Source organism: Gavia stellata, chromosome 4, assembly GCF_030936135.1.
Source record: "Gavia stellata isolate bGavSte3 chromosome 4, bGavSte3.hap2, whole genome shotgun sequence".
Lineage (NCBI taxonomy): Eukaryota > Metazoa > Chordata > Aves > Gaviiformes > Gaviidae > Gavia > Gavia stellata.
The window spans coordinates 60,696,303-60,708,451 of NC_082597.1; the positions used below are offsets into that span (position 1 = coordinate 60,696,303).

General features: G+C 43.1%; 1 protein-coding gene across 3 annotated transcripts in view; it reads right to left on the minus strand.

The window, feature by feature from the left end:
* The window catches only part of ABTB3 (ankyrin repeat and BTB domain containing 3), a 177,319-nt gene that overhangs the window by 29,393 nt on the left and 135,777 nt on the right, over positions 1-12,149 (minus strand). For all 3 annotated transcript variants that reach the window (XM_059816041.1, XM_059816040.1, XM_059816039.1), the window contains 3 exons: positions 6,766-6,931; positions 3,320-3,409; positions 36-137 (listed from right to left, as the gene is read on the minus strand). In XM_059816041.1, coding sequence (XP_059672024.1) covers positions 36-137; positions 3,320-3,409; positions 6,766-6,931 — 358 coding nt within the window. The remainder of the gene's footprint in view (positions 1-35; positions 138-3,319; positions 3,410-6,765; positions 6,932-12,149) is intronic.

A 12,149-nucleotide genomic window follows, 5' to 3' on the forward strand; every position in this document is an offset into this window, starting at 1 on the left:
AAGAATGAGATGCAGGTAGGGAAATACAATAATACCTGAACTACAGGAATATGTCCATGCAACACAGCAAATGTCAGAGCTGTCCAATGGCGGGTCTCAGGGTGGACGGATGGGTATTTATGAGCAGTACTGACAACCTATAAACAAATTAAAGTTATTTTTTTTAAAGAGCTATACGTAATAAAATTCAACCTGCCTGAAAGCCAGGCATGTGAGGGAGTAAGTGAAATAGAAAACCTGGGAAAGGTGCTTTACAAAATGATTGGCTTCATTTTTTTACTGCAAAAATTTTCTCAATATTAAAACTGTTCGTGCTGATTTGACAGCTTGAATAGAGTTCATACCAAATGAAGTCTTTTTACCAACTACTGTAGCTCCATCTAAACCACTGGCCACCAGATACTTTTGCACCAGGTCAAAACATCCACAGCTCGTTACAGCAGCACACACTGGGGAAGCAGGGATGGATCAGGACACTTACAGCTAAGGACCGCTCCCACTGACTTCTCCAGACCGTGTATCAACAGCCCCAGGTCTTGGGATTGCTCCAGGCCCAAAGAAATTCTTTCCACATAAATCAGTATGAGTTTTGTCACTGCCATCATGAAAGACGCATCACAAGCCCTACGCTAGAGTTCACAGATGTGCTTCTAGGCTCCTCCTCTCCCATGGGAGGAAAAAAAGACAGCTGGGAAGTGATGGGGCAGAGCGACATTTCAGAGATGTTTTAAGAAAACTCCTTGTTAGTGCTGTCCCCCCTCTGAGTTGAGTTAAAAGAGCAGGGTGGTGACAGCTAAAAGAGATGTATGCTATATCCTTAGAAAACAAAATTGTATTTTTCACATTGCTCCTTCCATTTTCTACGCCTTAGTGCCTGGTGCCTCTAGTGTAGACATTGGGGAAGATGCGTAACCACTCTTTGCTTCAGTTTCCCTGTCTTAAAGATGGGGATATTAATATTGATGAGGTTCACACAGATGGTCAAATCTAATGAACATTTGCAATCCGAGACTGCACACTGAGATGGACTGTGACACTAAAATTCAAAATCTTATTATTGATCTTCAGAGGACTACAATCAGAGTAAAAGATGCACCATCTCTGTCTCATCAGCTAGCTATGCTTTCGCTACCTTGTCCGAAGTACTTTTATCTGCGTAGGGGAGCATGGCCATTTATTAAATGCTTGGTTGTGTTAGCAGCTCGCATTTCCAAGTGCCACATGCAGTGTTTTGCTAGAAGGACATGACCAGGCCCTCAGTCCCAAGGACAGGGATGAGAGCAAAATCTGAAGAGCCCATGCGGATCCTGCAGCTTGCCAGAGGAGCAGATCTGCACCAGCACCTGGCTGTTATTGCCCGGATTTGCCAAAAAGAGAGCTCAAAGTGCCAACCAGAGAAGTGTGCCAGTGTCTGAGAACTGGCATGGGGCTTCTTTGGGTCTGGGATTGCTCAGAAGAAGAGGATTGAGCAGCTTGAGCCTTGGGGTTTAAGCTGGGGAGCAAGAGCAGCAGAGGGTGAGGATGGGCAGGGTCGTGGTTCAGTGAACACACCCGGCTCCTCCTCCTGCACGGATTCCCACCACTGTTCGGGGCAGCCCATGGCAAGCAGCAAAGAAAATGAAGTCATTTTAACTCCTTTGCTCCTTTTTTTTGGTTAGAGTTCTTTCCAGCCGACACAGTGTTTGCAAAAGGCCTGCGGCTGACCAGGCTTTTAAGGCCTCAGTTGAGATTTGCTGAGCAGCTACAGGTCCCACTGACTCCACAGTGAATTGCAGCTTCTCAGCGCATCTGGAGATAAGTCAATTTTTGCTAAAGATGGGCAATCAAAAAGGGAGGCACCCAGCATTTGAGGCTACTTTTGGAAAGATATATATAACTGATTTGCAAAATGAAAGGGGGAAAATGATGCAGGCACCTGACAGAGTATTTATTTTTGTTCATGGTTGATTTGCCTTTATTTTTTTGCCGTAATTGCCCAATTTGCACAGTTGGTTGTGGTGTGCACAAATCATCTTATAATTGCACACCATAATCATTCACAGTTCTTGTCCCAAAGTGTTTTCATTTGATTTTAGAGCAAACACTCTACAGAAATGAATCAGGGAGGTCCACATTCCTCACTGGAGCTGTTCTCTCAGATGTCAGCAGTTTCAGGAAGACAAAATTGTTTAAATTTGCATTTGGTTCAAAAGTCTGGAAGATTACTGGAGCAATTAGGAGGACTGCTCCTAATGAAAGCTTGTCTTAGGAACCAAATAATGCCATCTCACCTCTGAGACACAGACAGGGTAAAAGGAGAGATCAGTCTCCATGCTCATCCAGTCTTTGGTGTGCCTATCAAGAGTGCTAACACGGGTTCAAGCATTCAATTATTGCCAGCTCTTGAGGGTGGTGTGCTTGAATTTGGGGAGGGAAGAGGTGAGAGTGGAACGGAAATCATCATCTGATTTCACATAAGCCACCGAACAGCAGATAGTAACGACTATCAGTCTCTTACAGGTGACATCCATTTCTACTTTTAAATTAGATTTTTTTAAAAGTGCAAAATGTCTGGCTGAAAGCAGTGACTACAATTTATCAGCTTGCTCAAGTCCAAACAGAACAGATGGAACACAGATAAGTGAAGCAGACAGCTTAATTTACTCATGACCTCAACAAATTGAAACTGGAATCATTAACAAATAATTCTTTTGTGGATTTTCAAGCGACTCTTTAAAAATGTACATACCTGCACTGCACAGAGTCGCACCACAATCTGCTTGGTGGACAGATTGTGTAAGTTTGTGATGTGCATTCAGCGAAGAGGCATTTATATTCTGGAACCTTCAAGCTCCTCATCCAACAGTTTTTAGCCCAAGGCACTTTGTAAAACAAAACAGTGGAACTTACATTGCACTTGTGTGCTGGGGATGCTTAGATGGAACATCCCAATGCATAGAAATGCTCGAGCTTTGGCAGGTTATCAGACAGGTATTTCTTTTACCCTCTTCATTTTAACTCAGCTGAGATTCTGGGAGTCCTTCCAGTATCATTAGAGCTGTGCTAGTGCTAATGCCTTTACTCATTTGCAGTATGCAAACACAACTATATCAATATTACCTGTGGGGTAAGTCCAATGATTTGACCCCTTCTGTGCAGTGAATCTCAATGTTAACCTAATGCAGTTTGATTTCGCTGTTCATTTCAGGTGGTGCCGTCCAGGATAAGACATTTATTTTCTTTTTAATTCTTGGTATTTTCCCTCCACAACAGTTTCAGAGGGTAGTTTAAGATGTAAACAAATAACAGAACAAAGATACAACCAACAAAAAGTCCTCACCTCTGCATTCAGATCTGCTCCAGCATCTAGCAGCATCTGCACCATAGCCTCATCACCCCTGACACAAGCATACATCAGTGGAGTCATGCCCTAGTCATTTTTTGGAGTTAAAAAACAAAGGAATTGACAAATTTAACACAAAACTCTCTTTGATGTTTTTAAACAATTATTTAAGTATATATCATCAAGACTAACAGTATGTATTTAACGAAAGCCATTACCTCTATTACAGACATGCCCCTCAGACTAGCAAAAGCTAACCATTTTTGTAAAATCTCCATTTTTGTTGTCACTTGTGTTGACTGGGTTTTTTTCGTGTTATCCTTGGCATCCTCAGCATGGTGAGTGAAACTAGGCTTGTCAGCCTCACCTCCATCTTCATATACGAAACTGAGCATCTTTGCCTTTGGGGCCCCAGTAGGCAAATGTTTGTATCAAAGCAACCATATTTCCACTGGTATTTTAAAAAGACAATAATTCTATTCAGTTTTCTATGATCACAGGTGCGTAAAATCTAACTTTTTAATTACTGAAAAAGCCTTTAAAAACATCCCAAGCTCCTCTTAAGATAGGTTAGATTTGGGCACAGCTTTTTCAATGCAGATACCGTAAGGGACTGGAACTGTGAAGGCTTTGTATAACACTCCCTAGCAAACAAGGACTTAATTTTAAATGAAATGCCAGACAACATTGTTGCAAGTTGCCAGCTCTAAGAAAACATGGCCCTGTTTGGAGAAAAAGTAGATTGAGTGACCCTTCCCTACAGAACCACCACAATGCAATTCATATTAATCTGAAATACTGGTGCGGCCGATCACCATTTCCCTTAAGATAAGTATTACTGTGGCTGTGGTAATGAGTCCAGATGAAACCATGAAAAAATCATTAAAGCTACAGTAAATTATAACAGAAAAAGGTGCTTATTAAATACAGTAGGGGGTGTTGATCAACAGTCACTAGTTGTTTTGCAGTAAATCTACCACAGCATGCAGCTACCTCTGATGCATGTTTATAGCCCACCTCGAGGTCCCCTGGTAAATTTGCTGTCAGATGATAGCACGTTTGCTGTTTAACCTGAGTGCTGCCACGAAGTGAAATTATTTTCAGAGAAACTGGAGGTGCCCAGCACGGTCAGACACAGGGCCATGAGACCGCTCTTCCTAGCAAGAGCCCAGCACCACTATTTTTGCTGAACTACCCCATTTTTCCTGTTTGCATGCAGGGCTAAAGGTAGTAGGTGCTTACGTATGGAAGGGCTGCCCTTGTAGCGAAAACATAAATTAAGGTTTGTTCCTGCAAGGTACTTAGAGAGCCCCCTTGAAACACACTGAGCATTTCACAGGAACCAATCCACAGTGTACTTACAGAGATACAGAGTAAGGGAATAGGCGTTTGGGGCCTCATGCCATTAGTAAGAAAAAACAAGTTTACCCCAGGCAAGGAGTGTGTTGGGTGACTTGAAGTTACTGGCAAAGAGAACTTGAAACTACTTCAGTTACAGTCAGTGACGAAACATTTCCTTTGGCAGTCAATAAACATTGCAGTAACAAACAGGACCATGAGAATTACAAAAAATTGTGTTTGGGCCTTGAAACAAGGGGACGGGATGGCAGCTTAAAATTAAATACGTGTTCCTTCAACTATTATTTAAATTTCTGTAAGTGGCATCATTCGATAACTAAATCAAGTGTTTAGCACAAGGGGTCTAATCAGATCTGAAGAAAAGAATTTGAAAGCCCCATGCTGGGGCTCCCCCCTGCAAGATGCAGCATGTGGGCAGCCGCAGCAAAGAACCCTGCAGCAACACCAGGAGCAAAGGGTCTGCCTGGGCACCACACGGGATATTTTGGCCCTGCTGAAGCTGAAGAAGGACTTTACCACTGACTAAAAGGGGCCCAGAATGTCATGCTGCAGCACTGGGGCTTTAAAGAGTTAATGAGGTTTCTAACCTCCCCTCCCCTTGCACTGATGTGCTGCTTTTGCCTCTGCAGGTCCCCCAGCCTTGCACATCATCTCTTTGCACGTGGGAGGAATGAATTTTTAATGAGCCTGTCATTAGTGTTTGACACACACGCAGGAACGTGGTAACAACATGTACAATCAACGCAAAGGGCATTTGGCTTTTGGCAAAAAAAAAAAAAGGCTCTTTTTCTTTCAGCCTTTTATCACTTAGGGCTCTGTCCTGCAAGATGTGGGATCCTACAAGATGTGGGATGTTTGATCCAGCAAAGCATTTAAGCACAGGCTTAACTTTCACTCAAATAGGATGTAAGCATGTGTTCAGAATTAAGCATATGATTAGGTACTTTCATGAATCAAGCCAGAATGTTCCCAGGTTTCAGCCTGGAGGACAGAGGAAATATGCTGTGAAAAGTTTCCAGGTTCAGACTAACTTAAAATAATAATAATTTTAAAAAGTATCATGTATGAACCTTGGAATGAGCTCTCTGATACAATTTTTTGGGGAGGAGTACTGCTCTCTTCTAAAGCTCTTCTCAAACAAATCCACAATGTTGATTCAGACTGAAGCTCCTGAACAGCAACATAACTCACATTCCCAGAGCAGCTTTCATCTCAGAGGACCTAAACCCACTTACAACCCAGCTCCTGTCCCAAGCGACTACCTCAGAGGTGGCAGCCACCTGCCTCTTGCCAAAGGGGATGTCACAGCTCTGGGAACATGCAGTGGTACTTTCATCAGGGGCACCAGAAAATTCAAGGAACTCAATTTCAAAAGGAAATGGTAATATCCATGGCCATCGTTTCCTTCTGGGAAGGGGGAACCACCTCAGCGAGCATCACCGTCCAACAGACTGCTGCTGGTAGGCAGCCACAGAGGCAGGTTTATCCCCGACCACAACCACCAGCCTCGTGGAGATGAAACTCCAGGGAAATTTAAGCTCCTCGATGGATGCTGGCCACAATGACTAATGGAGTGGTAACACTGCAGGGAGACTTTCATGTCTGGAAGGTCAGTTCAAACTGGGCTCAATTCAATTAAAGACTGCCAGCGATTAACCGTTTCCTGACAGGTTTGGCATGCATTGGAGACCTCAGGGCAGTGTTCAGTGGAAGGACGTTCACCTCAAAAAGCCCTGCCCCACACCACTGTTTATGGCACTGAAACAGTTTTAAGTATTCAGATCAACACTAAGGTCTCTTGGGATCTCCTTCTGGCTTCAGCCAACTCCGGTCACTGTTAAGACTTAAGGGGACACATTCACCCTCATACTGAGTTATGTCAGTACCAACAAATCAATACAACTCGAAAAGACCAAACTTAATGTAGATGTTCACCTGGAGGTGCTTTAACTCAATGGAAAGTAATGCAGGGAAAGCATTAAGGTGCTGTCTATGTTTAGCTGAAAGTTGGGGCTCGTTTTCTGTGATAAGCAGGCAAAACTCACACATTTCACAGTTGCTTCATTACGTTTCTATCTCGTTACCTGTTCACTCATGCTGTTAATCCCATCCGGCCCCAGCAAGGATATGGCTTGTTTAACCAGATCTGTTCGGCCGCAGTTGAGCATCCGGAAACCCAGGTCCTGCTTGAACTTAGCTTCAGTGGCAACTGCATCCAGTTTCCGAGATGCACAAAAACAGTCGTCGATTCTGTGGATGTGAGAAATAAACTCCCTCAGAGGACAATCAGAGGATAGACCTCACTGTCCCTAGGAAAATACTTTGCCCTGTCTTTGAAGGATGTAGGTCATGCACATACTCATCCTCCTTTGACCTGTATGTTTCAAAGGAAATGCTGAATGGGAAATGCTAATGCAAGCTAATGGAGATTGCCCTTTGTCTATCTTTCACAGGACAAGTTATACATTTTATAAAAAAATGGGCAAAAAAGCACAGCTTTCACTTCATTTTGTTTTCCTGTTTAAGCAATGCACCACAAATTATCACCCCAAGTTGTCTCTGCACGGCAAGGTGATCCAGTCCCCCTGTTCTCTGAAGAGTTTCAGTGGCTTCAATAAGCTTTGAACTTAAATCAAATGGATGTATAGTCATTGACAATACAACAAAGAGAAAATAATGTCACTCCAAACACCTTCAAGGATCCTACCAGCTCAGCCCCAGTAACAGGGAAGCCTTTTTGGAGCAGAAAGTGCAAGTCACAGAATCACAGACTGGCTGAGGTTGGAAGGGACCTCTGGAGGTCATCTGGTCCAACCCTCCTGCTCAAGCAGGGCACCATGCGATCAGGGAGGAGAAGGCAATCTTGCCAGGTTATTGTGGCAAAACACCACAAATCCTTGCTGGTTGTGCATAACAGATGGGATGTCATTCTTTTAAGGTCTTATTCAAAAGATCCCCAAACTGTAAACTCCTCAAGATATCCATTTCAAATGGAAGAAGGGCTAGGAGTTATTTAGCCAAGATGTGAATCTACAGCTCCAGAGAGAGCCAGGCAATTCCAATCTGATGTTTATCCAACTCAGTTTCATCTTATTAAAATACAGATTTGTTTTTCTTTCATGCTGAGGAGTGTCTGGGGCAGAGGGTGGAGTCCAAATCCACAGTGCTTTTGGTGTGAACTTGGATAAAGGACTGGAAAAACATCACTTTCATTCTCCAAAAACGCTAGGTCAGAAAACAAGGGGCTACTTATGAATGAAAAACAAAATAAAGATCAAAAGTGAGAATGTCAAACATACATCAAATACTTGGTTTCTATTTCATATGTTAAAAAATGCAGCAAACCAAAAGAAAAATGTAAACAGCACATCATTATCATTTAAATTTCTTCTTCAAAGTGCTTTATCAGAGCTTTATAAAATATATAACACTGCTTAATATTTAACAGCAATATGCAACAAATACGCTGTTTATACAGAAGCAGTGGTATGTCGTAATAGCTACCACTCTTCCTCTTTCAACAAAGGAAGGAAAGCGAGATGGAAAATACAAAGTATTTGATCAAAGCTTCTGCAGGACTTAGTACTGAACCTGGCATCTGAGCTCAAGCTTGCTCTCTGCCGTGCTGGGCCACAACCAGACTGGAAGACAACAGATATTTTGGTGATGTTCATTCTATGTGCTCAGTTTGGGTTTTGACTGCAAAAAAGTTGATGTCCTATGAATGCAAACAAAGTAAGCTTGGAGTATCATTCCTCAGGGGAATGAGGATGACACTTCATCACAGCACTGTGCTGCAAGATCAGTGCACAACGCTCGGTCCCAAATAAATACATCCTAACAGCAATAACAGATTCTGCACCAGTAAGATGCCTACAACAGAGATGAAGAAAGCAACACATAGCAAGGCTGGGTTTTCTGCAGTAGTTTCTGAGGTAGTTTAAGGAAAAAGCAAACCCAGCACAGATATGCCGGGCTGAGCTCACTGACATCAAGATCCACAGAAGCAATTGCAGCTTTAACACGTTCACACCGTATGGCACATTTCTGACACAAGAGCTACAGCAATATTTGGTACTTGTCACCCCCATAGCATGAGATGCTAGAGATCATCTGTGCCCTCCTTTAACATACGGCATATATAAAGCATGCTCAGAAGTTAGGTGGTGGGGGTTCTGGTGCACCAAGAGAGAGTCTGGACCTCCCTGCTCCAGCTGGCCATTTCCAGACGACTCTGGGCCGAAAACGAGGTGGTTCCTCAGCAAAGTGCAGCTACAGAAAGATCTAGACATCCTCTGAGGACTGCAGAGGTGTCTGCCACTATGAATCACTGCCTGTGTTAAGACACTGCTTCATCATTTCTACTGAGGTATGTAACATACACTCTGAATAAAATGGGTCAAACTCAGTGCTGGCAGAAACAGGCAAAGATTCACTGATGTCAGCCCAGCTCAGTGCATACAAAACACAAGTTGATGATCTCCTCTTCAAAAAAAGCAAGATTTTGACCTGGGCTGCACACCCACACAAGGGATGAAGGAGGAACAAGGACCTACCTCACCTATCCTGTATGGGCTGCCCAGATCTCTCCTCTGGCATGGGTTCAGAAATTAATTACTTCTCCATAAGTAACTCCTCCATGAGTTGGCTCTGGTCCCCTAAATGCACCTCAGTTCACCTGCTTATAGCTAAGGAAGGGGACTCATTACTGCTGATATTGGGCATGAGAAATTAGTACTCCTCTATCAGCTGGGTCCAAGGGCCCCGAGATGTACAAACACTGCAACAATAACATGGATGCAGAGGAGTGCCTGAGCTGCATGGCTGCTGGACAGCACTGACGAAGTGTGACCTAGACCAGGCACCACAAAGCAAGAAACCACAACTTAGTGCCATTACTAGTGGCCCACTGCTTTTTTATACCCCAAATAGGCCCCATTATGAGTGAGTTACAGACCCGATTTATGGGACATAGCAAAGGAAGCTATATGGCAAAATTTGACATAGATCATTGCTGATGCCACCATTGTCATATGTTGACTAATAAAATGGATAATGATCAAACTGGGGAGTTTAATAAAACAAGAGCATGACGCAAGGAAAAGGAATGGGGGAAGCTTCAGAAGAGAAAGCGTAGCAATGTCTCGAAACGCCAGAGAGATGAATGAGTTAAGGAAAAGAAGATTTAACATGTACAAATATAAAGCAGTGAAAAGAACAGATCAAAAATGATCAGGAACTACAAGTACAGAATAGGAGAACACAACATCACTTTTAACACTGGAGAAAGTCAACTGAGAAGACAGTACAGCAGACAGATCGAGCAGTCACATTTCAAAGTGAAAACTGAAAAATAATAAAAAAGCCCCAACCCAAATCCATCAAAAATCAACCCTAAGCCACCACAGCACTGCATTTGCTCCCAAGTCCTCTTTCATACCATTAACTGCATAATGTTGATTCCAACAGGAGCAGAGGGTCTCTGCTCCATATTACACTGTATAAGGGGATGCTGCTCCATCACAGACACCATCCAGAATAACAAACATTAAAGGATGCAAGATAAAAGAGGAGGAAGGGAGCAGGCACCCAGGCTTGACTCACTCAAGGCTTCTTAACTTTGTAGTGCAACAAATACACTGACAAGCTATGAAGAGGTGGGAAAGGGATGGGAAGAAGCTAGAAAAATAAGGTCGATGAGGAACAAATATATAGAGTCGCTTTTTAAAGTTGTGAAACTGTGCCTGCAAAGCAAGGGAAGGCAGCATAAGCGCAAACAGAGTTGGAAACCTCCCCAGCTGCACAGTCAGTTCACGGCCCTTTTGCCAAAAAGTCTTTGTGATCTTTCCAATTGCACAGGAGGCTGACACCAGCCCTACAGTGGTACGTCCACTCCAAGGCCACCTTAGTTTGTTGCCAGAACCTGCTTGCTGCCAGTGCTCACACGGGTCGTCCTTTCCCCCAGAAAAAGGGGTGACCCTGCAGAAAAGGCGCTTTTTCATTGAAGGGCCAGGGAAGGCTGATGGGAGGAGCAGAAGACCGTGGGGGGCCAACGCCCTTCTCCCCCTCTTCTCCCTGGGAATAGTCTCAGGATGGCAGGACATCACCGCCCTGGATGCTAGCTGGGTTAGGTGAACTTTGAGGTCCCCAAGAGGTGATACAGTGACAAAGGTAGGACTGGCCAGAATCCTTCAAGGATGACAGCTTCTCTCAAAAGACAGAGCCCATTCTGGATTCCCCTATTTAGCAACCTGTGGGGCTGGGCAGGCTCCTTGGCACCACCACCGCTGTACACATGCTCCCACTCCCACAATTGAGAAGTAATATGCTTGAATTAATAACATATACTGATCACAGTCCTTGTGCTCAACAGCAAATCCACCCCTCTAATTCAGGGGTTCAATCACACAGCCTGTAAACTCCCTAACTGATCCCTCCCTACCTTGAATCAAGGAAACAATTGCCTTTAAAAGTAAAAGGAAAATTAGAAACAGGTGAAATCTTGATTTTATATTTACAGCAAAGCTGTGACCACATTTTTTAACTTACAATTCAATACAATTTTCTCCAAGTCCTCTTTTAATTCCTCACAGATATTGCATCTACAGCAGTTATCTTCAAGACCATTACAGTGTTGTCACTGCACATAATTAACTTTACTGTGGCTTTACATGGGGAATGCCATGGTAACATTAATTATTTGCAAATGGTCACTGTCAAATGCTGCATGGTGACCATGACACTCTATCATACTCTGAAATACTCAAACCTCTGAAAGGAGTCAAAGATAATCTTCTTCATTTATAATGGGTCCTAGCAGCACAGCAAATGATTTTTATCTTTTCCCAAACTCACATTATGAAAACATAACGCAGCACTTCTACAGCAACAGTGTAAATGCACGGGCTTTTTTTCATTTTCACTTGGACTGGCTAAGATAGAGTCTGTGCGGATCTTTAATAAGTTACTCACGGATTGAATACATTTGGGAAAACGGATGATTCAAAGGCAAAGTGTTTCCATCGTAGCTGGTAGACACAGCATCTCTCTTATTACATAGCTTTTTAATTATTTGTTCTTTGGGAGGGGATTATTGCTATAGTCAGCAATGGACAATGAAAAAAAAAAAAAAGCAATGCTCTGTAAACGTTACCAAAAAAAAGTAAGAGCATCCTAACCATATTCTAAGCCCTACGTGCCAGCATAGCATGATTTAAAAGAAATGGGTTGCAGACTACGATGAGCAGCAGGACAAATGCTCCCCTCTGCTGAAATGAACAGATCATCATCCTGATAGCCAAGCACTAAAACCTTGTTTGTCCACCTGGGACTCAATCGCCAGCCCTTTCAATTAAAAGAATGATAATCTATTAATTAAGCCCATCTCTTTAGCTCTCTGGAGTTTATTCAGTCTGCCTCTGTCCTAAATATGAATAAGGTCTTGAGTCAGAAATTATAGTTCAGCTGG